The following is a 27,714-nucleotide window of genomic DNA, read 5'->3' on the forward strand; positions in this document are numbered from 1 at the left end:
CATTGCACAGTAGTCACAGGTCCCAATATAGGAAACTGCATATCTTTAAAAAGAGATTTGTAAATGTGGCTACTGTCCAATGGAATGAAATCAAGTAAGCTTCATAGAAAACTCACAACATTTTTCTATGAATAGCATAAGTAGGAACATTTCACATGACAGATAATTCACTTTCTGTTTTAACATACACAGAATATCAATATTTACCAAAATAAACCAGAGATTATATTTCAGAGGTAACTTCAAATGCCAAAGTATCAATGTCATACACATGATGTCCTTTACTTATAATAAATTAAGTTTCTTAAAAGGATAGCTTAAATACATCTCATATGTTTGGAAAATAAAGACAAATTTCTAAGTAACTATTAGGTTGAAAAGAAATTAATAAATACTAAAATTGAACAGCAGTGAAAACAGTACAAGTAAAAATCTATTTTAGAACATAGAAAAAATAAAAAATAGAAGGAAATTTTGTTGCTTTAAATACTGTACATTTATCAAGAAAATTTTTTTAAAAAACTAAATATTTAATTCAAGAAGTTGAAAGTGAGGAAGTCCCACATAAAATAAATGAGTGAATAGCAAAGGTAGAGGCAGAAGTTGGTGAAATGAAGAAAAACAAAATCATGGAGGGAAAAAATAAATAAATAAATAAATAATTCTTTGCCAGCAAACCTAGCACCCAAATCTTGGTTTCCAAATGCCATTCTCCAGTAAAATAAATAAAGGTTCCTTAGAGAAATAAATGGTCCTAGGCCTGAGGCAGGGAAAATACACCTAAAGCATCATCTTCAGGAAATAGGGACAAATGAATGTCAAAAGGACACACAAGCCAGCCCTAGCTGGTTTGGCTCAGTAGATAGAGCATAGGCCTGCGGATTGAAGGGTCCCAGGTTCAATTCCAGTCAAGGGCACATGACCAGATTGTAGGCTCAATCCCCAGTAGGGGGTGTGCAGGAGGCAGCCAATCAATGATTCTTTCTCATCATTGCTGTTTTTGTCTTTTTCTCCCTCTCCCTTCCTATCTGAAATCAATAAGAACATTAAAAAAAAAAATACACGCCCTAACTGGTTTGGCTCAGTGGATAGAGCTTCAGCCTGTGGTCTTAGGGGTCCCAGGTTCAATTGCGGCCAAGGGCATGTATCTTGGTTGTGGGCACATACCCAGTAGGGAGTGTGCAGGAGGTAGCTGATCGATGTTTCTCTCTCATCAATGTTTCTAACTCTCTATCACTCTCCCTTCCTCTCTGTAAAAAAATCAATAAAATATATTTAAAAAAATAAAAATAAAAAAAATAAATACACAAGCCAACTTACAAGAGTTCCCAATTGCCAAAGCTGAAGCAATTTCAGCAACAAAATAATAAATAATGATAATTTGGATTCAACCCCAAAAAGAAATAATAAGTCCATACTCAAATAAATAAATAAATAAATAAATAAGAAAAGACAACTCTTTTTCAAAAAAATTCCAATTGACAAATTTAGAAGAAATGAAGAATTATAAAATTATCATTAGAATAACATGTTAGCAATTGGTGCAGGTAAGAATTGCTGATAAGTCCTAAAATTAGTGGGGGAAATGTAAGAAGAAACAGGGTATTTGAATAAACTCAAAGCATCTCTCCCAAAACATCTATTCATTATTATATAATGGATTTACCATATGTCAAAAATTCTCTGATACTCTCCTCTCCAGGAGAAAGTTACTCCACCTCCCCTTGAGTGTGGGCTTAACATAGTGATTCACTTAAAGTATGGAAAGGGAAAAACAGTAACGTCAGAGTGGAGAAACCTGGCAAACATTACATGAACCGAGTGGCGGCAGCAGGTGCAACAGGGCCAGGATGAGCGGCAGCAGCACCCAGCCCTGGCTCGGGCTCCTCCTCAGCTGCCTGCAGCTTTGCGCACTGCTACACCCTTCAGGGGAAGTCAGACTGCCGATTTCGGCCTGATCCCCACAGGCCTGCTGGGATCAGGCCCAAATCGGCAGTCTGACATCCCCCGAGGGGTTCTAGATTGTGAGAGGGTGCAGGCCAGGCTGAGGGACCCCACCAGTGCACAATTCCATACACTGGGCCTCTAGTATTCATATAATGCACTTACAGATATGATAAAGAATGATAGTTTTGAAAACCTGGCTCAGTAAATGAATAAAAGTAATAACTAGATCTCTATCCAATACCATGTACAACTCTAGATGTTAAAGATCTGACTGTGAGAGTTAAAACATTAAAGTTAGTGGTATATAACATAATATTTTTGTGTCCTTGCTGGTATGGCTCCTTTGGTTGAAGCATTATCCAGTACACCAAAAAATGGCAATTTTGATTCCTAGTCAGGGCACATACCCAGGTTTCAGGCAACCAATCAATGTTTCTCTCTCTCCTCTCTCACTCTCTTTCTCTCTTTCTCTCTCACCCCCCACCCCTTCTCTAAAATAAATAAAAATAAATAAAGGAGAATATTTTTGTGACAAGGTATTGAAAAACTTCTTAAACCCAAAAGTGTAAGGCAAGTTTTTGATTAAATATATCAAATACCCTTTTCAAGGAAAGAGATTGTGGGCAAAGTTAACTGAAAGATGACATGTTGTGTGATATTACAATGTCTAAAATTGATAAGGAAATACTATCTAGAATACACCAGGATCTTTTTCTATGCAACAGAAATGTGGGAATCATATTAGGAAATGGACAAAGGATATTAACAAGTAAACACATCAAACTTAAAGCACATGAAGAGATGCTTAAGTTTATTAGTATAGACAAATGCAAATTAAAACAATAGTTAGATATTACTGTAGAATAGTCCCCCTTATCCACAGTTTCACTTTCTGTGGTTTCAGTTACCCACAGTCAGCCATGGTCTGAAAATATTAAATGGAAAATTCCAGCAATAGTTCATAAGTTTTAAATTGTATGTCATTCTGGGTAGTGTAATGAAATCTTGTGCCGTCCTGCTCCCTCCTTCCCAGGACGTGAATCAATCCTTTGTCCAGCATATCCATGCAGTATATGCTCCCAGCCTATTAGTGACTTAGTAGCCATCTCAGTTATCAGATTGACTGGCGCAGTATTGCAGTGCTTCTATTCAAGTCACCCTTATTTTACTTCATTATGTCTCACTTCATCTCATCACATAGGCATGTTATCATCTCACATCATCATGAGAAAGGTGAGTACTACACAATAAGATATTTTGAGAGAGAGTCCACATTCACATAACTTATAGTACACTATATTGTTATAATTGTTCTATTTTATTATTAGTTATTGTTGTTAATCTCTTACTGTGCCTATTTATAAATTAAATTATCATAGGTATGTATGTATGTATAGAATAAAACAGAATATATAGGGTTTGGCTCTATCTGCAATTTCAGGCACCCACTGGGGTAATATATTCCCCTAAGATTAGAGGAGACTACTGCACATTCATTAAACTGGCAAAAGTGTGAAAGCCATATAATGCCAAGTGTTGATAGGAAAATGAGGCTTGCTGGTGGGTATGTGGACTGATACAGCCTATCTAGGGAGCAATCTTTCAATATCTCATAAAATTATATTTACTCCTCCCTATAACCCAGAAATCCTGCTCTAGGGTTTATCTTTCAAAGAAATCCTCACTCAAGCCCATAAAGGAGCATATTGTACTAGTAAGCTTAGCCCAGCGTTATTGTAATGGTAGGGAACTGAAGATAATCTGGGTACCCATCTGGGACTGGGCAGTTTCTACACCTATGCAGCATTAGAATACTTTGAGCAATAGAAAAGTTGCCTGGCTGTTTATGTAGCAGCATGCAAAGATTTTTAAAATATACTTGTGTAAATAGAAACTGAGCAAAATAATGAAATATATAGGAATTATATAATTAAAGCTGCACACAAATAACATGAACATGAGATGAGATCAAGGAAAAGAAAAGAGACTTTTTTTAAGGGGAAAAAGAGTGATTTACTTTCTGTTGCCATCTAACTGTAGAAGAGTCTAGATTCCTGCTGTTTCAGTGACTTAAGTCATCTTTGGGTGACTTCTTCACTTGGGTACTCTCATCCTCAGAAAACATTGTTCACAACACCCAATATTTCTGTCGTTTAGCTCAAGCTCATCACTATTAGAAGTGCAAAAGAGCCAAGAACACAGTCCAATCCCCTCTAGAACATCTAGAACAGTGGTTCTGAACCTGTGGGTTGTGACCCCTTCGGGGGTCGAACGACCCTTTCACAGGGGTTGCCTAAGACCATTGGAAAACACATATATAATTACATATTGTTTTTTTGATTAATCACTACGCTTTAATTATGTTCAATTTTTAACAATGAAATTGGGGGTCACCACAACATGAGGAACTGTATTAAAGGATCACGGCATTAGGAAGGTTGAGAACCACTGGTCTAGAAGAATTTGACAACAGTCTGTTGTAAAGCAAGAAAATGTTCTCCTCCCCCTCACTATTTTGCAGCAGACATGTCCAGAGAAGCTTGCCAAAACTTTGGATAGTGACAAACGTCTTCCATCTGTCTGGCTTCTTGTTCTTGGAAGGACTTTTAGAATTCGGGTCACACCTTCATTGGGAAGATCTGTACATTTTGTGTGAAAAAAAATAATAACTCAAGTTTGATTTTTTTTAAAGATTCAATAAATATAAAATGAACTAAGGTCAATCAGAGGGGACATCTACAAATATAAGCTTTATATTTGGGGGCCCCTGAAGGTGATACTTTTTTCAAAGTGCAGCACATCTTGTAAAATTATTAGGGTTTAGAATGTGATAATAGATGACTGTTTTCCTCAAAAATATTTTTTGAGTCTGCTGTTTTTGCAGAGGTAGCAGACTTCATGTCTATCTCATTCTGTGGTTTCCCTTCACTAGAATAATTCTGAAGTACATTTTATTTAAATTTTAAATAACAAGAGGACATTTTAGCAAACACATCCCAGTGTCCCTTACATCACCTCTATGAATATGAGCTTTTCTGAATGGGATAAGACAATCCCTTGTCAGGGAACCCAATACAAAGAGATCACCTATATTAACTCATCTTATTCAAATAACAATCCTATAAAAGAGGAAGTGCTTTTCTCATTTTACTGAGGAAAAAAATAAGGTTCAGGAAAGTTATATAATATGTCCTAAGTCATAAATTTATTAATTGCTAAGGAAGAAAAAGTAATAAAGTATAGTCTGTCAGCCAACATAAATGTCTAATGTGAATATTGTAACCTATTTTAAAATATATAATAATCTCATACTCTGAGTTTCTTCATAATTTAATTAAACATGCCATTTATGTTAGTGTTCCACTATAATATCTAAGGGAAAACATATCTTTTGTTAAATCTCAAATTCTTAAATTTCTCTCTTTTTTTCTGTTGGCTTATTCATATAGTTCTTCATGTCAGGTTACCCAGCTGATAATCTGCAGTTATTTTAAAATTCTACATGACATTTTTCTAGGCGCTAATATTTTATACAATAAAACCAAGTCAGCTGTACATAAGTAATTTTTCAGGAGCTCCAGTGGCGCAATCGGTTAGCGCGCGGTACTTACAAGTAATTTTTCAGAGAAAGATATATAACTCGTGCCAGTGGACACTTCTGATCCAAAAAGAATAATAAGTAAGGCCATAAAGTAAATAAAAAATGTTCCCAGTTGAAATTTAAAATAAGGAGCTTTAGCCCTGACCAGTGTGGCTCAGTTGGTTGGAGCATCATCCTGTACACCAAAAGATGGCAGGTTCGATTCCCAGTCAGGACATATACCCCAGTTACTGGTTCTTTCCCCAGTCAGAGCATGTGTGGAGGCAACTGATCCATGTTTCTCTCTTACATCAATGTTTCTCTCTTTCTTTCCCTTCCTCTCTGTAAAAATCAATAAAAAATTTTTAAGAAAGTTTAAAATAAGGAGTTTTAGTTAGATATCCAAGATGGAAACTAAATGTAGCTTCATTTGTATGCTTTTAACCCTAGCTTTAAGTTATCATTTATTAGGTGCTCATTATGTGTCAAACATTATGCTAAATTCCCTTTAAAAATTCTCATTGAAACTATATGTGACTGATATTATCATCCCCAATTTATATTGTAACAATATATGGTAGATATCATTCTCCCTAAATAATAGTTAAGAAATGTTTGGCACAAAGAGGTGAAATGATTTGCCTAAGGACACACACTGACTAAGTCAAATAGTTGAATATGATGTCCATCTCATAGGAGTAAGGGTAAGAAGACTGGTCAAAAGATCTGAGTTCGAGTTCTTATTCAAGTTGGTGAGTTAAGCATATGTATCTCTACCTCTTTGGTCCACATTCAACTGTAATAGCTGTAAATAAGTACAAGAGGAAATGAATGAGGAGAAAGAGCTGACCAAATATTTGACACAATTCTCTAGGATCATACTAATGATAAACCAGGGTAGTAGTGGCTAAACCCAGAACACACCCGGGAGAAGGTGGGGACAGAGGTGGAAACTACTCTTCCAAGGAGAGTTGGTGGTGAATTGAAGGACTTTTCCTATGCAGTTACACGAGTTGGCATACCCTCTCCTATGTGCAGTGATTGCATTTATTCCCAAGCTAAGAAACAAGAGCTGTTCTGTAAAGACATTGGGGGGAAAAATTCCTGGGAAGAGCTAAAACTTCTAGAACAGTTATTAGTTCTCATAGAGTAAAGGTCTAGAATGAGCTAGAGATTGCCAACTTTCTTCTCGGGCATCAAAAGTGAATGAAGCCTGAGAGTCAAGAGAGAGTCTCCTGAGGAACGAGGCCTCCACCTCTGTCACAAGAATGCATGCCGTCTGGCTATATAAATTAATCTAGTCCTGTAATCAGAAATTGATGAGTAAGGATCGCACTGGAGTGAACTGATAGTTTAAAGGAAAAGGACCTGTATGAACAAGCAAAATAACTGAATCTGGAACAAACAGCAATAAATCAGGGATGAGATGATAACTTAATAGATATTTTTATTATATTCTCAAAAAAAATGAGATTAACAAAAATTGAGAAAATTAACAAACAGTTGTGAAAAGGAAACAATTAGAACAAGAAAGAGTTAATGGAAATTAAAAGAGACTGACAAATGAAAACTAATTTAATTTTTCAAAAGGAAGAAGAAAATAAGAAAATCTCCTGGAAGGTAATGTAAAAAAAGAGAGAGAAAGATGGAAAGTTCCAAAAAAGTTAAGAAATATAGAGATCAGTCCAGGAAGCCAAATGCCTAACTGTAAGAGTTCCAGAAAGAGAAAATAGATAGGAGGAAATAATTATAAGCAGTCATAAAAGGAAATTTCTAAGTGGAGAAATCTAAAAGGGCCAATTGAGTGGTAAGGTTGATGAATAAAAAGAATTGCATCAGAGCACATCATCATGAATATTCAAAACTTCAACAAAATAGAAAGTATATCTTAAAAGTTTCCATGAAGAGAAAAGATTAGCTACAAAGATATAATAAATCAAGTTAACATCAATCTTTTTACCATCAATATGAATGCTAACAACAATATAACGTCTTCAAAATTCTGCAGGCAAAATGACTTTGAACCCATAACTCTATATTCTGACAAACAATCAATCATGCATGAAGACAAAGACATTTTGGACTTGGGAAGACTTAAAATTTTACCTTCCACAGATCCTTTCCAAAAATGTATTTAAAATTGTGCTCCAGGGAGTGAAAAAAAAAATTCTAGAAATAAGAGAACCCACATCTAACACATAGTTGGATCTAAAATTTCAAAAATTGGAAAATAGTTTTATGATAAACATTCTGCAGAAGACCTAAAGCAACTTGTACAAATTATGGGTATCCAAGAAGAATGTTATCAATAAAAATGTAACTATTCCTTAACAAATGGAATGATGATGATGATCCTAGAAATAGGCAAAACATATGGTCCCTTTTTGTTTCTCTTACATAAAAAATAAAGGCAACTGGCAACTGCAAGGAGGGGAAACATTTGAAAAGTCTCGATGCAGACCTGCATGACCTGAGGTTGCATAGTTTTGAACAAATAAAAAGGAGAGATAATCCTATTAGACCTTGAAATGTTGAGTGTTCTGAAAATGGCACAGAATCAGTTACTTAAGTTTCAATTCTTAGAGGCAACTAATGAACAAAGCATAGAAGTTTTTTGTTTTGCTTTTTACTATATTGGCAGAATATAAATGTTATCATCTTTAACTATCTAAAAATATTGGAATAGGCAACAGCAGTAAGAGAGTGAAGAAAAAAAAAGAATAGAATATACTATTTAAAATTTATGGATGCAAAAATTAAGGTAACCAATAGAAAAAAATCCTATATAATAAAAGGGTAATATGCAAATTGACCCTAATGGCAGAAGGACCGGGAACAACCGGTCACTATAATGCACACTGACTACCAGAGGGCAGACACTCAATGCCGGAGCTGCCCCCTGGTGGTCAGTGCGCTCCCACAGAGGGAGTACCACTCAGCCACAAGCCGGGCTGATGGCTGCAAGTGCAGCGGTGGTGGTAGGAGCCTCTCCCACCTCCTTAGCAGTGCTAAGGATGTCCAACTACAGCTTAGCACTGTCAGTCAGACATCCCCTGAGGGCTCCCAGAATGCCAGAGGTATGTCTGACTGCCAGCTTAGGCCCAATCCCCCGGGAAGCGGGCCTAAGCTGGCAGGTGGACATCCCCCAAGGGCTCCCAGACTGCAAGAGGGCACAGGCTGGGCTGAGTGAATTCACTGAGTACACGAATTTTTATGCACCAGGCCGCTAGTAAAATCTTCTATACTAATAAAAGGGTAATATGCTAACTAGACCAGGAGACCTTCCAGGAGACCTTCCCGATGTCCTTTGGACAAAGCCATGGTGGCGGGGCCGAGGCAGAGGCAGTTAGGGGCGATCAGGCCAGGAGGGGAGGGCAGTTGGGGGTGATCAGGTTGGCAGGGCGGGGGGCAGTTGGGGGTGATGAGGTTGGCGGGGGGGGCAGTTGGGGGCAAGCAAGCCAGCAGTGGGGAGTAGTTGGGGGTGAGCAGGCTGGTGGGGGGACAGTTGGGAGTGAGCAGGCTGGTGGGAGGCAATTGGGGGCGATCAGGCTGGCAGGGGTGGCAGTTGGAGGCTATCAGGCCGGCAAGGAGGAGCAGTTGGGGGCAAGAATGCCGGGGGGGGGCAATTGGGGGCAAGCAGGCCAGCAGGCAGAATGGTTAGGGGCAATCAGGCAGGCAGGCAGGTGAGCGGTTAGGAGCCAGCGGTCCTGGATTGGGAGAGAGGTGTCCAACTGCCAGCAGTCGGACAACCCCCGAGGGATCCCAGATTGGAGAGGGTGCAGACCAGGCTGAGGGACAGCCGCTCCCCCATGCACAAATTTTGTGCACCGGGCCACTAGTATAATTAATAAAACGATGGAGAGAGTAGGGAAAGGAAAAATGAAATAAAAAGAAGCTAAATTCCACACTTATCAGATTGGAGAAACTAATGGTGATTTTATTTCCTAAAACCCATAATCTTATTTTCCTGTTGTTAATACGCTTCATTAGAGATATGTTTCTGCCTGTACTTGTTTTCCTGTCATACAAAGACTGCCTCCTCCAAACTCATGTCCCTAATGTTCATGGTCTTGCTTCTGGCTCTTCTGATATGACTTCTGTGCCTTGTGCCTCTTGCTGGCAGTTCTTTGGACTACCCCTGACCTCACCATCTTAGACCTCACCATAAAAGACAACGAAGAGTGTGTCAGAGAATGCCAAATGATAGGACTGCCAGCCATCAGCTTGAGAGAAGCCAAGGACCTGCAGGGTGTCATCCTAGGTAAGCTGTGTGTGTGTGTGGGGGGGGGGGGGGGGCGGCAGAGTTTCGCCCATGAGTTTATCTGCTGTGCCTCTCCCCTTATTCTCCTGCTGTCTGTGTCTGGAAAGTGGTTCACTTTACAGGTTTAAGTCAGGGAGCAAGAAAAACATCCCACTGATTTTTGCAAGAAATTCTGGGTTTTCGAACTCTACCTCTTTTACCTTTCAAATATTCCAGTTAATCTATTCACATTTGAGAGAATGGAACAACAAGAAATAGCTTATTCTTTGACTAAAATCTCATCAGAGAAACTGGGGGAGTCCAGGGCAGGAAGGCCAAGGCTGAAACAAGGAAGGATAAGTAGGCAGACAAAATAAAACAAGAACTTTATAATAAAATCATCCAAAGAGAAAAAAATAAAAATACATCCACAACTTACATATTATTACAGAGGTAGAAAATTTTTAAGCACTTAACCTGTTTCTATATTACCACAACATTTTAACCATTTATTGAACACCTTCTGTATACCTTACTCTCCTCTTCTGCCTCATCACCCACCTCTCACTACATTCCAGCAACACTGACTTTCTTCTATTCTTAGAGCACTTAAAAGCTCATTCCTGCTCATTCCTTGGCTCAGTGGATAGACTAGAGCATCAGCCTTTGGACTGAAGGGCCCCAGGTTCGATTCCAGCCAAGGGCACATACCTGGGTTGCAGGCTCAATCCCCAGTGGGGGGGTGTGCAGGAGGCAGCCAATCAATGATTCTCTCTCATCATTGATGTTTCTATCTCTCTCTCTTTCTCCTTTCCTCTCTGAAATCAATCAATAAATATATATATTTTTTAAAAAGCTCATTCCTATTTCAAGGCCTTTGTTCTTTTCTGTTTTCTGTTTGAAACATGATTACCTCAGTTTGTGCCACGGCTGTGTCCTTCTCACCCTTTATTTCATAACGTGAAGTCTTTTCAGAGAGGTCTGAAGGCCACCCTACCTCTCAGCCACGTTACCTTATTTATCTACTTATAGCACTTGCTTCTATCAAACCTTATTTCTTATATCTATTTTGCTTGTTTATTGTCTATCTTCCTCCCAGTGCACACAAAAAAATCCATGAGGACAAGGATTTTTGTCTATCATTTTTCAGTATTATATCCCCATCACCATATATACTCTATAATTTTTTTAAAGGAATAGTGCATTTTAGACATTATGCTAAGCTCTTTACCTACATAAGCTTGTTTACTCTTTATGACAATGTACTCTACACCCTTTACAGAAGAGGAAACTAACCCACAGGGGGAGTTAAATAACTTGCCCAGTGTCACACAGTAAGTGAAAGTGGAAGCTCATGGATTGAAATCTAAATTTATAATCCCAAACCCTTTCTCTCTTCCATACTACCTCCCTGAAATTTGCAAGGCACTGAGTATGGGATTTCATAAAATGTGGTCCTTGCAACTTAAAGGACATGTAGAACTGGTTGGGGACATAGGATCCTATATTATAAAAGGCTAATATGCAAATTGTCCCCTTGACCGAGAGTCCAACCAGGAGTTCAACCAGGGTTTGGGGCGGCCCGCCAATCATCTATGGCCCCTCCTCCCAGCCAGCACCACCCAATCGGCCCCAATCAGGGTTGGCCAGCTGGATCCCACCCATGCACAAATTCATGCACCAGGCCTCTAGTGTTTTCATAAAGAGACAAATAATAATAAGAGGCAGCCGCTCCAATGAATGCACCTATCTTAAAGGTGAGGAAACACAGAAGAACCCAAAATAAAGTGACTCAGCATTCCAAGGCTGAGTGCCTGTGATCTCCCTGCCTTCATAAAGAACCTGCTAGTCATTCTACCCCTATCAATAGGATTATTCACAATATTGGAATGCTTCTGCTATCCAGAATGACCTGCAGCTGAAGTTGCTAAGTATTTACAGTGTTTAATTTTTATTCTTAAAATCTTGTAAAATGGATTAAAAGTACTTCAAATACTTTTACTTTTTCCCAAGTCTGTGTTTAAGCTGCTTCTGAATTATAAAGACTTGGTCTTTAATAAGACTGTTGAATCCATCTCTTGGATTATCTCATTCACATGGCCTGGGGAGGGCCTGTGAATATATTATCGGACTTTCCAGTGAGCTTGATGCACAGCCAGATTTGGGACCAGTGAATAAAGAACATAAATTAACATTTACTTGGTGACTCAGAATCATTTTATTTGTGCCTGTTAATAAACTACCAATTCATTGCAGCCATAGCTAGTATAAAAAATGGTCACCACATCGCTGGGTCTCAATTTCCTTACCTGTAAAAGCAAAAATAAATTGGACTATATGATCTCTAAAATCCTGTATACTTCTAAAATTCTAATTCTCCAAAAAGGAGCGTTTCCAGAATATTGAGTAAAAAAACATGGCTTCTTTCAAAAATGCCATCACCCCCAATGTATAAACACATACACACACACATTTTCTCTCCAAAATGAATACTTTAATGGGAAGCCTGAAATATAAAACTTGTAACCATAGAAGTAGTGAAACCATGTTAGCAACAGATTCTGCAAATAATCTGGCCAGTTCTTTTTGAGCCTTGATGACGTATAAATTTAAATTATTTAACATTCCATTGATCCATGAAAAATTTCCAGTTCACATTCTGTTTTTTTTCAGGTTCTATATGTGCATTAATCTTATGTTCCAAAAAAAACAAACAAAAAAAAAAAACAAGTATGTAAATAAATGAATAAGTAAATAGAAATATGATTCAGCAAACTTATACACAGACATATACACTCACATACACATACATACAGAATCCTTGAAATAAAGATAGCCCTAGAATAGAATAATTATATGTGTCCCCTCTACTCTAGCAACTTTTGACCATAGGCATTTTTGCCCTCCTGAGGCTGTTTGGCAATGTTTGTAGACATTTTTGATTGCACGTTGGGCAGGGAGGTTGCTACTGGCATCTAGTGGGTAGAGGCCAGGGGTGCTGCTAAACATCTTACAATGAACAACACAGACCGCACAATAAAAGATTGCCTGGTACAAACTGCCAGTAGTGCTGAGGTTGAGAAACACTACTCTACACAGTGGTCTGAAGTATCAAATAAGGGAAAACCAAACTCTTTATATTCCATTCCAGGCAGCTGACTGGAAAAGAGGAAGGAAAAATCTCTCACCTCCACGATTCCACATAAATCTCATTAACCAAAACTAATTCCATGGCTATACCATAAAGTTTTATTTCCACCCTGACACTTCTAAGCACTTTAAAAAGGAAAGACAGAGCCATTCCTTGCTATATGTGATCTATAAGTGACCTTTTACTCGCACTCTCCTAGGCATTTTCCCACAGTGTGAGTGAAATGCTTTGCCACTTGGTATGGGAAAGATTTTGATAATCCTTACCTCACCTATTATAAAGATAAAAGTTTCTGAAGCTTTTCTGGCCTGATATCTTACCTAATAATAGAAAAACATGTAAATTGACCATACCTCCACTACACTCACCAGCCAATCAGGAGATTATGCAAATTAACCCAACAAAGATGGCGGTTAATTTGCATACATACTCGCAAAGCAGCAGAGTGAAGACTGAAGGCTCCGGCTGGGGCAGTGAAGACTGAAGGCTCTGGCCAGAGCGAAGGCCTGGGTCCTGGGAGCCAGAGGAAAACTGGTGCCGGCAGCCAGGGGAAGGGAAGGCCTATTGCACAAATCTCTTTGTGTAATGGGCCTCTAGTTTTATATATTTCACATACATTAAAATGAAAACATGGCCCAAACTAGGAGGTCATGGTTCGATTCCCAGTCAGGGCACATGCCAGGTTGTGAGCTCAAACCCCAGAAGGGGGCTTGCATCATTGATGTTTCTATCTCTCTCTCCCTCTTCCTTCCTCTCTCTGAAATCAATAAAACCATTAAAAAATTAAAAAATGTGCCCTGACCGGTTTGGCTCAGTGGCTAGAGCGTAGGCCTATGGACTGAGAGGTCCCAGGTTCGATTCCAGTCAAGGGCATGAACCTTGGTTGTGGGCGCATCCCCAGTAGGAGGTGTACAGGAGGCAGCTGATCGATGTTCCTCTCTCATCGATGTTTCTAACTCCATATCTCTCCCCCTTCCACTCTGTAAAAAATCAATAAAATATATTTTTAAAAAAAATGTGGTTACATGTTTTAGTATAGCTTGTCTTTCTAAGGAAAATTATGAAGATAAGTAGCAATCTAATTCATATACAGCAGGAAGGTCTAGATTTTATTTCCTTATATGCATATTTTGCTGCACCTTGATAACTTATAGAGGGTAAATTATAGTTGGAGAGACGTTGAAATTTATTCTCCCATTTCCTAATACCATAGTAATCAAATATAAAATGCCATTAACTGATACACTATTTTATTGTATATCACTGAAAGAAAATGTATGTCAATTGAAAATGACATGCCTTCAATCATAAAACATTTCAATTTGAGTGACATCAAATATAAAAAAGGTGCATCTTAGAATTGAAAACAAAATGTATTATTCTATATTATAATGCCTTTTCCTCTTCCTCAGATAAAAGCCATGTGTTATGTTATTCTATAAAAGTCCTTCCATAATAATGTTAAAAGGTATACACATCGCACAAAACACATAAATGGTGAAAAAACTAGCTTAAAGAAATAAAGCAAAATCTTAGGTAATTCTAAGGTTCCTTTCAAGTTATAGATACATTACATACTTTTCTGACTAGACAGGATTTTTTAAAAATCTATTATATAGTTTTTCTATGGGGAAAATTATAGTTATAATTTTGAATAGGGGGAAGTTGCGACAGATAACTAGTTATAGATTTTAAATGGGGGAAAGTTACAACAGATATTATCTACACTAATAAAAGGGAAACATGCAAATTGGTGTCACTCGTTATGCCCACCAGCCAATCAGAGCGACTATGCAAATTAACCCAACAAAGATGGCAGTTAATTTGCATACACAGGCACAGAGCGAAGAATGAAGGCTCTAGCCTGAGTGAGGACTGAAGACTGAAGACTGAAGAGGCTTGGCTTCTCTGCTGTGGCTGCAGCAGAGAAGCCAAGCCTCACTACGGCCGGAGGGGAGGAGCCAAGCCTTGCTGTGGCCGGACCAAAGGCCTGGGTCCCGGGTGCTGGAAGAAAACCGGTGCCAGCAGCCAGGAGAAGAAAGGCCTATTGCACGAATCTCTTCAAGCAACGGGCCTCTAGTAATGAATAAAAATTAACTCGATCTAAATTAGAAGTATTAGTTAACTATGAGAAAGAGACTGCCTTTGACAAAAAGGGAGGTAATAGGATTTTTGTTTAGGGAAAATGATTTGAAGGTCAAATCACATTTAATTCTGTGTTTTTTATACATTTTACCTATAATAAAGGTAATGAAACTACAGTTGACCCTTGAGCAACATGGAGGTAGGGGTCATGACCACGCCCACAAATCCATGCGTAGAAAATCTGTATAGAAAGAAGCATTGAGGAGAACCAAGATGGCGGCATAGGTTAACGCCGGAGTTTGCTGCTCTGAACAACTACTTCAAAAGTGAAACCAAAAAACGGAAGGGACATCACCCAGAACCACAGGAACGCTGGCTGAGTGGAAGTCCTACAACTAGGAGGAAAGAGAAACGCATACGGACACTCAGAGGAGGCGCAGTGCTGAAGTCAAATTCTGAGGTGCGGAGTGAGCGGAGCAGGCTGGCGGCGGAGGGCGCGGTTGGCGTTTTCAATCGGGAGGGAGTCCCAGACTCTGAGCTCCAGATCCGGGCGAGTCTTTAGGGACCCAGACTCAAACGGGAGAAGCGGGACTGTCTGGCTTCGGTCAGAGTGAGTGCAGCTTTCTCTCTGAGCTTTGCAGCGGGTGCTGGGACTCAGAGAGGCAGAGCCCCTGGGGACAGGACTGAGAGCCGCCATAACTGCTCTCTCCGGCCCACCCTGTTGATCCTGTGCGACCCGCCCCGCCCAAGCCCTGCACACAGGCATTTGCCGGATAGCCTCAGGCAAACGCCAGATTAGCACCTCCCTAGAGGACAGAAGTTCTCTCACTGCTGACACAGCTGATTCTCATAGCCACTTGGCCTGGAGGTCAAACCCTCCCTGGAATTAACTACAACAATCAAGATTTAACTATAAGACTGCGAACAAAGACCACGAGGGGGTGCACCAAGGAAGCATAACAAAATGCGGAGACAAAGAAACAGGACAAAATTGTCAATGGAAGATATAGAGTTCAGAACCACACTTTTAAGGTCTCTCAAGAACTGTTTAGAAGCCGCCGATAAACTTAATGAGATCTACAAGAAAACTAATAAGACCCTCGATCTTATATTGGGGAACCAACTAGAAATTAAGCATACCCGGACTGAAATAAAGAATATTATACATACTCCCGACAGCAGACCAGAGGAGCGCAAGAATCAAGTCAATGATTTGAAATGCGAGGAAGCAAAAAACACCCAACCGGAAAAGCAAAATGAAAAAAGAATCCAAAAATGCGAGGATAGTGTAAGGAGCCTCTGGGACAGCTTCAAGCGTACCAACATCAGAATTATAGGGGTGCCAGAAGATGAGAGAGAGCAAGATATCGAAAACCTATTTGAAGAAATAATGACAAAAAACTTCCCCCACCTGGTCAAAGAAATGGACTTACAGGTCCAAGAAGCGCGGAGAACCCCAAACAAAAGGAATCCAAAGAGGACCACACCAAGACACATCATCATTAAAATGCCAAGAGCGAAAGATAAAGAGAGAATCTTAAAAACAGCAAGAGAAAGAAACTCAGTTACCTACAAGGGAATACCCATACGACTGTCAGCTGATTTCTCAACAGAAACTTTGCAGGCCAGAAGGGAGTGGCAAGAAATATTCAAAGTGATGAATACCAAGAACCTACAACCAAGATTACTTTATCCAGCAAAGCTATCATTCAGAATTGAAGGTCAGATAAAGAGCTTCACAGATAAGGAAAAGCTAAAGGAGTTCATCACCACCAAACCAGGATTATATGAAATGCTGAAAGGTATCCTTTAAGAAGAGGAAGAGGAAGAAAAAGGTAAAGATACAAATTATGAACAACAAATATGCATCTATCAACAAGTGAATCTAAGAATCAAGTGAATAAATAATCTGATGAACAGAATGAACTGTTGATTACAAATAGAATCAGGGACATAGAAAGGGAATGGACTGACTATTCCTGGGGGGGAAAGGGGTGTGGGAGATGCGGGAAGAGACTGGACAAAAATCGTGCACCTATGGATGAGGACAGTGGGTGGGGGAGTGAGGGCGGAGGGTGGGGCGGGAACTGGGAGGAGGGGAGTTATGGGGGGAAAAAAAAGAGGAACAAATGTAATAATCTGAACAATAAAGATTTAATTTAAAAAAAAAAAAAAGAAAAAAGAAAATCTGTATATAACTTTTGACTTCCCCAAAACTTACCTATTAATAGCCACTGTTGACCAGAAGCCTTACTTATAACCTAAACAGTTGATTAACACATTTTTAAAATATGTTCTTATTGATTTTTTTATAGAGATAGGAAGAGGAGAAGGGGAGAGAGGAAGAGAAACAGCAATGTGAGAGAGAAACACTGATCAGCTGCCTCCGGCATGCCCCCTACTGGGGATCAAGCCCACAATCCTGGGCATGTGCCCTAATCAGAAACTGAACTGGTGACCTTTTGGTGCATGGGACCACACTAAACCAAGTGTGCCACACCAGCCAAGGCAACACATATTTTGTATGTTATATGTATTATATATTGTGTTTGTACATTTTTTTAAAAAAAATGAAGAAAATCATAAGGAAAAGAAAAACATTTATGGTATTTATTGAAAAAAATATAAGTATAAGTGGAACATGAAGTTCAAATCCGTGTTGTTCAAGGGTCAACTATAGATGTATCCTGTGATTGCTTTGAGGCACTATAATATCCTTTGGGGGGAAAAGCCAGTCTTTTTCCTATACTAAGTTTGGCATTGTAGAAAAAGTGTGTGACTTAAGAAAGACTTTTAGCCAAAAGAATTAATCCTTTCCTAAATTGAAAAGCATTTCATAGAACAGCTTATCCACCTAAACATTTTTACAGGTCAAATTTTTCCCTGTGCAAAGAAAAACTTAAGATGCATAAATGCCCAGCCAAAGCAGAAATGACATATGGACATGTTTGTTTGTTTTTACTAGAAGCTGAAAAGCAAATAAAGCTATAGACCAGTAAAACCAACCCCAATACATATGCCATAGTTGTGCTGGGCAAGAAGCTTAATAATGCTGTTGGCTACAAACTCTCCCCACAACCAGTGGACTGCCTATTTGACATGATGGCCATCAAGCTGCCAACATTATCAAAATCTCAATGTACTGTTTTAGTAGTTTAGCTGTGAATACCAACTCAGAACTGAAAAGAAAACAAAGCCCTAATGATTCTGTACCAATCAAGTGAAAATAAATCAACAACACACTTCTTGTCATCTCAATATTTATAATAATAAAAGCATAATATGCTAATTAGACCAACTGTCCTTCCAGACAACCTTCCGAATGAAGCCAGGGCTGCGAGGGAAGCCTGGGTCCCAGGTGCCAGAGGGAAGCCAGTGCTGGCAGCCTGGGAAGGAAGGCCTACCCTTGCACGAATTTCATGCATCGGGCCTCTAGTGTTACAATATAATCAAAAACACAGTGCATGTTGGAAAAGAGTAGCCTTAAAATCCTGAACAGGGAGCAACAGACTGCTGCCTTTCTGAAGTTGAAAATAAAATTTAAGTTATCCAGCAGCTGAGGCTATAAAATCAGTCCAGTGAGGGCACCCGTTCCCTCTCCATAAGGTAGGCATATACTCTTATTATTTATTTAGCAGTCCTCAAAAGCCCATATCTGCTTCCAAATGCTTGTTCTAGAAAATGGCAAGGCTGTACCACTGCTGCACCACAATAAATACCCTTTTTTGAAATTTTAAGGACAACTACAGAGGAGAATTAAAACAGGTTGTTATTAAGAGTAACTAAGGCGCTCAAAAATGCCTAAACATTGATTATCCTGTGGGAAATAACACAGGTATACTGAGGACCTTTCTTTGAAAACCTGTGAAACAGCAGTATGTTGACTTTAAGTAATTTGGGGGATCTTTTAAGATCTGGAAACTCGGATCATGCTTATTTTTATTTTGAAATGGAGTTCTCATTTTAATGTGTGTGCATATGTGTGTTTGTGTGTGTTTACTTCACTCAGTGTTCATTGAGAAGGCTGTCTGTAAATATTCTATGAATAAATGACCATGATAAAGTCAAACTCTGTACATATATAAACATGATCTGCATTTAAATGAGCATATAAAATGGATATCAGCAGTATAATCAAACAAAACTTAAAAATTAAAGTGACACATTTGATGATGTGCATAATCATAGACTTTCAGGATTATAAGGAGCCCTACAGGTCCCCTAGTCCAACCCCCTCAACTTACAGATGAACAAGCTGAGGATTAAAAGGCACTTGCTGACCATAGTAACACCATAAGTAAAGGATGTGGCCCAGGCTAGTGCCAACATTTGTTTCTAAGGCCATTATTTCCACCAGGATCCACAATCCTTATAAGCCTTCACAATCATTAAGGATGAAACAAAACCATCATTTAAATTATAAATTACTATAAATACAGCTAAACTAAGAACATTTATGTTCAGACAATATTTGGGAAGACAGAAACTACAATACAGCATATTCACTCAACTTCCTATGTGATGACAAGTCTTCATTTAGTTTGTAGGAAATTGCAAAGGAGATACAGTTTACTATTCAATTTAGAGATGAAATAATTGAGACTCAAAAGCCTCGATAGAAGTTATCTAAAAACACATTGATCTATCACACAGGTAAAATCTCTGTGATGTCCCTATAGGTATCCTCTTCACCACTACCATGACCTACAAGAGAGACATAGGAAATACTTGGCCTAGAGCAATATGGTCATATCGTGCAAATTGCTCTGTTTTGTTGAAAACAGATACCTGTATTGGAATCAATGATGAAGTGTGTGGGTGTATTGTGTGTAAAGGAGATAAAGTGATCCCCTCAGGAATCAACAAATCAGTGACACCGGATGTTCATTCTGTTAGCATCTAAAAAGGGGTCTTCACACTATTGTGATCATTCCTTCATTGCCCGATGGCCTTTTTACCAAACAGCAGGTCTGACATTTGTTTAGCTTCCTCTTCCTCAACCTGTTACTCCCCTATCAATATCAGGTCCCCAGGCACTGTGCTTATGTGTATCACCTGTTCCAACGCTTACTTGTTGACCATTTGGATAGACCACTTAAGAATTCACAGAACAAAGAGTTATAAAGGTATCTGGATATAACCAAGTTCATTCTCACATTTTAATTACGTAGAAACTGATTTCCAGACAGGTAATACAGCCAGTCAGAGACAAAACTGGGACTTGAGTCAAAATGCTGACTTAAGTATAATGTTTTTCTCACTATACAACATATTTGCTTTTATGATTGGCCTAAAAAGAATGTGCATATCGCCTATTTAGGCCAAATATGTTAATTGTTTGAAGCCATTATCATATTATATTTTTAATAACAAGGTGAAAACAAAATTGCTAAGACATAGCAGCATAAGGTAGTAGGAAGACAATACAAGCTTCATAGCTAAGTAGATCTAAATTTTATTTAGGCTCCCGAATTTACTAGCTATGTTACCTTGGTCAGGTTGGTCATATTTTTTTAATATATGTTTTTATTTATTGATTTCAGAGAGGAAGGGAGAGGGAGAGATAGAAACATCAATGATGAGAATCATTGATTGGGTGCCTCCTGCACGCCCCACATCCTGGTTCATGGGTTGACCTCAACCACTGAGCCATGCCAGTCAGGCAGATTGCTCAACTTTTCTGAAGTTTAACTACCAGAGAGTACTAATAATTAAATGTACTGGTATATATAAAACACCAAACATATAATAGGTGCTCAATATATAATTGTTTCCATTGTTTCCAAACTACCACTAAAGAACTGTGCCACTCTAGCAAATTCCTTTAGCCCTTTGGCTCTCCATTTCTTCCACTGTAAAATGAGATAAGCCCTAGCCAGTTTGGTTCAATGGATAGAGCATCAGCCTGAGGACTGAAGGGTCCCGGGTTTGATTCCAATCAAGGGCACATGCTCAGGCTGTGGGCTCGATCCCCAGTGAGGGGCATGCAGGATGCAGCCAATCAATGATTCTTTCTCATCATTGATGTTTCTTTCTTCCTCTCCCTTCCTCTCTGAAATCAATAAAAATATATTTAAAAAAATAAAATGAGATGAAAAAAAATAACACAAGTGAATTCCAAAGAACCTTTCAGTTCATCAATAAATAATAATTCCCAAAGATTCCTTCACATTAATTTAAATTCAGCAAACACTTAAGTACCTTATACCCATCCTAGGCACTGAACAATTCCAACTACCACAGGGAAAGTATCTATGATTTCAGCAGAATGGGACCAACTGCATAGTATTTTAAGTTACACAAAGAAAGAATTCTATGCAAAACAAAACGCTTAACTTTAAGGAAAACTCTACACGGGACATCAGAAACCTAATGTAATAAATACAAATAATTTAGAATATAACTTAAATTATTACTCTGTTTTGGGTTGTTTTTTGTTTGGTTGGTTTTTTTGGCTAGGATTGAAGATGAGAATTAAAATGTTTATACTATAGGATTGTAACAAAAGACTCAAGAGGCATTTAGTGAGAGCAACTAATAGCATTTTTGAAAAGAAAGAAATGAACAATAAATTTCTCTTTCCATGTGAGTCTCACATTAAACTTCAAAATTTAAGACACTGTGTCATTCTGGAACAGAGAGGAATAAACCCTCTGAGAGGCGTTTTACAGTGATGAACATTAATATAAGAAGGTAGTTGGCCATGTTCTCACCTTGCCTTTGAATTTCGTGTTTTGGATTTACATTCTCAAAAAATAAAACATAATGTAACTTAAATGATTGAATCCTGTAAGCAAGACCTGGGAAAATATTAACTGATCTTAAATAAAAATTTTAACTATGAAGTTTTTCCTCCTGTTTTCTTCCATAAGGAAGCCACTATTAATGGAATTTTTTCATTACAGATAAGGTTTTTTACAAATAACTGTACAGGTTCAAATGTATTTAAAATCATGAGCAGAGCTCCTAATTATGACTTCCCAAAAATTCATTTCAGGTTTACACTGTTGGCAGACCCATACAATATTATTTATCCGTATTTTAGAATATTAGAGTACACATCTTAGATGATAAGATGTTATCAACAAAAAACCTTTGCTTTTTGTGAGTATGAAAAAACAAAAATGACCCATTTAAATATTATTGTGTGAAGTAATGTAATATTTTCCCTAAAACTTAAGAGCTATGTTATATGGGTTCATTTTTACCCTAAAAGATGATAGAGTACACTATGTCCCCCAACATACTTTGTGTAAAAAAGTCCAGAGAGCCAAAAAAATATGATTAAGATATATACATATCAATCTTAGTGTGAACCAGGGTGCTGCGTTCTGTTTCTTTTGTTACTACATGAGTTTTGGACACAGCACTTCACCTTTCTGGTTCTGTGTCTTAATCTATGAAACAACAGAGGAACCATCTGATGATCTCTTTAAGGTTTCTTCATTCAGTTCCTATAATTAACATCTGTGTGTATCCTCAATACAGCATTTGAGAAGCAGAGGACATGGGGCAAAAGCACTCACATGAGAGCACTTATTCTGCCCTTCATGCATGCTGCCAGGACAAGCCAGCTTCTGTAGAAAGCCAGACACTAAATGGCCTGGCTTCATGCCTTGGCTAAAGAACACCACTGATGACTATGAAAGCACTTAGAGGCTCCACAAGAGGAAACTATTTTCTGAATGCAGTCCAAAAAATAGGTAGGGGGCATGTAGTCCTCGCAGTCTCAGACCCTTTGAATCCTCTGCCTTTTATCTTGGCTGGCAGAGGCACTGAGTCGATTTAGGTAACCTATGCTTTCTGAGCCTTAAGAGAAATAATTCTGAAAATGAATGGCTCTCATTCCCAGTCTCATGTCTGATGCTTAAAATACACATATTTTTATGCAGCAACTATATTACATGTAGCAAACCTAGGACTCCTTCAAAAGACAGCATTTAGCATAGTGGTTACAAGGATGTAACCACTGGCTCTACTACTTAACTTCTTGGGAAAAAAGTTTAATCTCCCTGTGCTTCAGGTTCTCTTTCTGTAAAATAAGAGAAACTAATAAACCGTAACTCATAGGGTTGTTGTGTGAATTAATTAAGATGATATATATAAAGCAGTTAGCACAGAGCCTGGCATAAAGTAAATGTTGAAGAAAGGAGGGAGGGAGGAAAATGGGAAGGAAGGAAGGAAGGAAGGAAGGAAGGAAGGAAGGAAGGAAGGAAGGAAGGAAGGAAGGAAGGAAGGGAGGAAGGAAGGGAGGGAGGGAGGAGAGAATGAATTTGGTTGACTGATCCTGGGATCTGGGACCCCCTTTTCAGGTTTATCTGAAGGTCACAAACAATTTTTGGGCAGTGAATGGCATCTGCTGAGCTTTTCTATTCTGAGCAAATAACATGGCAAAGATTCAAAGCATGTATCAGCTTTTATGAAATAGGATCCTGCAGAAGTCAGGAAGAAATGAGATTATCCTGAAAGTAGGAAAGATTTACTCTGGTTTAAGACAAGATCTTTAAAAGAGATAGAAAACACACACACACACACACACACACACACACACACACACACACACACCTAATATGGTCATACAGAATCAAAGGGGGTTGTTTTTATTTAGGCCTTCTCAAGTGTTGCCAGCACTAAAAGCTACAGAATTTTATAACTGCTAGTTTCCTAGAGACCATCTAGTTCAACTTCCTGACTTGATAGATAAGTAGCTGAGGCCCAGAAAGGTTAAGTATCTTACTTGAGGTCTTTCAGCAGTAAATGACAGTACCAAGACAAAAAAGCTTTCTGACTCCCCCATTTGCCAACCCAGTACTCAGCCTGGTATATTTCACCCAGTCAGCATCCTGCCCTTGTTGTGCCAAACAAAGCGTTAGAACACACACACACACACACACACACACACACACACACACACACACACACGTTTCTCACTTTTGCCCAGGTTCCCAGAAAAATACAGAAGCAACCTTGACACACACACCACCACCACCATCACCACCACCACCACCACCACCCATTCCAGAGCCTCACATTGTGGGATTTGGGGAGGATCCTGGTCAATCTGTGGCCCTCTTTGGAGTTTCTGCTCTCTCTGTTCCTTCCTCACATGAACTCTTAAGGGCTACTTCTAGAAGTTTCTCACCTCAAAGATCAGGCTCTTCCCAGGGCAGAAGTTACCACCTGTTAATTTGCAAATTCTCATCTTCCCACACATGCAATACCCTGAGGCAGGAAATACATAATAAGTTCCCTCCTAGGTCCCTGAGTCAGTTCAGTCAGAAGAATCCCTCCCTACCGCCCTAAAATAAGGCAACCAGGTTCCTTCATGACATGCAGGGGAATGTGAAGGGCAGGGGAACTTTTAGGTATGCCTGACACCGAGAACAGAGTACAGGAGAGAGGAGATCAAGGAAGGGGATGTGGATTGTGGGGAGCAGGGAAATGAGGAAAAGGAACCCCCCAAAATGCAAAGTCTGGATCCTGAAGACAGCTGAGCTGTTGCGTCTGACTCACTGCTGAGGGAACAGAACTGCCAAGGGGGTTGCGCTGTTTTAATTACAAGAGACCGGAGCCCTAAAGGACACGCATAGGAAGCAGGCAAAGCTACCCTGAAGTGGCAGAAATTAAAGACTCTCTCTCCTCTAGGTCCCTTTTCTCTCGCATCCGGTGCTGGCCATTGGGTGCCTGGCAGGCACACGGGAGCTCCCCAGGTCCCCCCAGGTTCCTAGCTTCACCCCTGACTGGGAACTCACAGCCGCTCTCAGCTCTTCCAAGAATTGTAGGAAAGGGTGGGACATCAGAGGTTTTTCTCAGCTCTACCCCTGCTCTCGCCACTCCCCAGTCCCTAGCTCCTTGCAGGGAAACTGATCTGAGAGACGCTTTCACTGCGCTTCTAGTCCCCAAGCACCGGAGCCCGCGTGGGGTGTCGCTCAGCCTCAGTCTCTGCTGTGAGGGTGGGGAGGCGTCAGTGTCACATCCAAGTGTCCCTTCCCCACACGCGCACCCACCCACGAAACTGGAAGGAAGGATGTGCTTGGGGCATTTTTTTTTTATCCCTCCCTACCTGAATTCCGGGACCAAGTTAGGCTGCAGCCCGTAGAAAGCAGCGGAGAGAGTGACCATCCATCCGGGCTTGTAACTCCCATTCTCGCACTCCAGATAAGGCGGAGACCACTTGACAGGGCTCTTGTCCCCTCCCAGCCCGTCTCTGCGCCGCCAGCTATGGCCCAGGCCCCGGGGGCCCTGATTGGAGCCCCGCCGTTGTACATGGGTCCGCCACTTGCGCCGGAGGCCGTGGAACCACTCGGTCTCCAGCGTGGCGTTGGCCAGGTGGTGAGCCGAGGAGGACAGGTCCTGGAGCAGAATCCGGCTCTCCTCTCGCGTGGCCTGGAGGAAGACCTGCGGGGTGGACGCGGGCGCGGACGCGGACAGCGACTGGGTGCTGAAGGTGATGGCCGCCCGGCAGATGCTGGGCTCGCCCTCCAGGAGACTCCGCACGAGCGCCTGGTACCACTCCAGGTCGTCCTGCAAGTTCTGCTCCCGCGACTTATTGCTTTGCAGCATCATGTTGAGGAAGTTGGTGGCGTGTGTCAGCGTGTCCAGCGCCCCGTGCAAAGAAGGATGGGAGCTGGCTAGAGCTGACGACTTCCCCGGCAGGCCCGCCAGTTCATAGCGGCCGGAGCAGTTGGCTCGCTTCAGCTGGAGGGAGTCCCCGGTGTAGAGGTAAGAGGCCACGTCCATGGGCACCTCCTCGGCGAGTTTCTGCGCCAAGATGGTGCCGTCGGTGGAGCGGCTCCCGGGAGCCCAGGGGTCCGAGGCAGAGGCTCGAGCCGGCTGCTGGGCGTGCTGCTTCGCCCTCAGGGTCCTCTCTCGAGGGAAACCCGGCCGTCCCGCAGGGTCGCGGCTGCCACCAGCAGCTCCCAGTCCCAGAGGAGCGAGCAGGAAGCAGAAAAGTAAAGGATAAGCCATGGCTCCCATCTGCCTCTCTCTCAAACAGGAGAGGAGGTAAAGGGAGGAGTCACTTTTTAAATTTTGGTCGTCAGTGTATCCACAGTAAGACTTTGCCTAGGAGTCTTCCCCCTTCTCCAGATGGCACCCAGTCGAAAAGGACTTGAAAATAAGACTGTCTCGAAATTGGCCCACTGGCTAAGCTACCGTCACAGGAAATCGAATCACCTGTGGCAACGCTGGCTGCAGCCGCTCCGCGGTGCGTCGGCTGGGGATTTACGCACCTCGCAGCCTAGAGCCGAACAGGTTACCTCCCTTCTGGCTCCCGGCAGCTATAGTTAGCCTGCTTACGTCTTTCTGCTCGGCCGCTTCCACCGCCGTTCTCATCGAGGTGTGCTCAAGAGCTGGTGCTGCTGATGCTGCCGCCGCGGCCGCCTAAAACGCTGCTCCATCATCTCACCCGCGGCAGGTCGTTCCCGCCTCCAGGCTCGGCTCCTCCTCCCGGTTCGCTTCGCCCGAGGCGCGGAGCGCGCGCACACACAGACCGGTACCGCGAGCGCAGGAGCCAGCCTCACAGAGCGAAGATTCCTTTTAAGACGAATGTCCTCTGGGGTCCAGAGGGCCAGGCAGCTGGTTCGTTGAGGCTTTAGGTTTGCCCACAAACCACACTCCTGCCTCTCCCTGCTATCGGGAGGAAAGCTTGTTGAAAGAGGCAGCTTGGCCGCAACCAAACCCTCGTTAGGGCGGCTTCAAGTCGTCCTGTTCCCTGTGTGGTCGACTCCTCTGTCAATCAGCCGACCGCTAGTGGTTGGGCATGGGGCGGGAGCTGTCCAGTGCTGAATCCGAGGCGGCACAGAGGAGGCGCTTGAGGAGGCGGTGGCGCGAGATGCAGCAGCGCCGAGTCCTTTCACCCACTCGCGTTCCCCGATGACTCTGAAAGCTGAGGGGATGGGATGAGGTGGGCGGGAGGGTGGGGAGAGCAGAGCTTTTGTGGCTCAGAGCAAAGGAAACTTGAACGTACTGAGGAGGAGGGTGTTGGCGTCTTGCCTGCTTAGTTCAATCAGCCTTTTCTTTTGCCTGAAAAAGAGGGAGAAAGGAGTTTTCATTTCTGACTTAAATCAGAGGGGAAGGACGTAGGATGGAGACGTGTGCTCCCCAGCATCTGCTCATTTTTGGCAAATCATCAAATCCTCCTTCTTGTTGCTTAAAGAAATGATTAAAACCTACTTGCAGAGGTCTTGGCTATTAGAGAGTAATAGAGACATCTACTGGCTGAGTTTTAAGGGGGGAAATGCCATATTTAAAGAACCTGTGCTTGAAAGGGCACCAGGATGAAGGGAAGGGGTGAAGGTATGCAAGTGAAGATGTAGCAGAGAGAGAACCTGTGCAAGGGGCAGGACTTGGTCTGTAAGAGAATAAGAAGGAGTGCGTCCGTGTTGAGTGAAAAGGGAAGTCATCCCTAGAGATTGGGAAGTCATTCCTGCAGACTAGGATATCCCAACAGAAGAAAGAAGAGCTGAAAAGTATGCCAAGACTTCTCCCCAATTGCTGGGAATTCCCTTAACAGTGTCTAATTCTTTTATTTGAAACTTTAAAAATGTCTTCTGACATTCTGAAAATACTAATTAGTACTAGAGATGTAGTGCTTTATGCGCCTCCATTTTCAATTTTTCGAATTCCCCAAGAAAGACAAATGAGAAATCTCAAATTCACTTCAAATCCGAACTAATAAAAATGCCACTTGGAGCATTCTAAAACATCACT

General features: G+C 40.9%; 1 protein-coding gene across 1 annotated transcript in view; it reads right to left on the minus strand.

Annotated features, from left to right (window-relative positions):
• The window catches only part of GPR158 (G protein-coupled receptor 158), a 383,045-nt gene extending 356,205 nt beyond the window's left edge, over positions 1-26,840 (minus strand). The window contains exon 1 of the mRNA XM_036344876.1: positions 25,067-26,840. Within this exon, the coding sequence (XP_036200769.1) occupies positions 25,067-25,980 (914 nt within the window). The 5' untranslated portion in view covers positions 25,981-26,840. The remainder of the gene's footprint in view (positions 1-25,066) is intronic.
• Between the last annotated feature and the right edge of the window lie 874 nt (positions 26,841-27,714).

This window comes from Myotis myotis, unplaced genomic scaffold (assembly GCF_014108235.1).
Source record: "Myotis myotis isolate mMyoMyo1 unplaced genomic scaffold, mMyoMyo1.p scaffold_m19_p_1, whole genome shotgun sequence".
Taxonomy (NCBI): Eukaryota; Metazoa; Chordata; class Mammalia; order Chiroptera; family Vespertilionidae; genus Myotis; species Myotis myotis.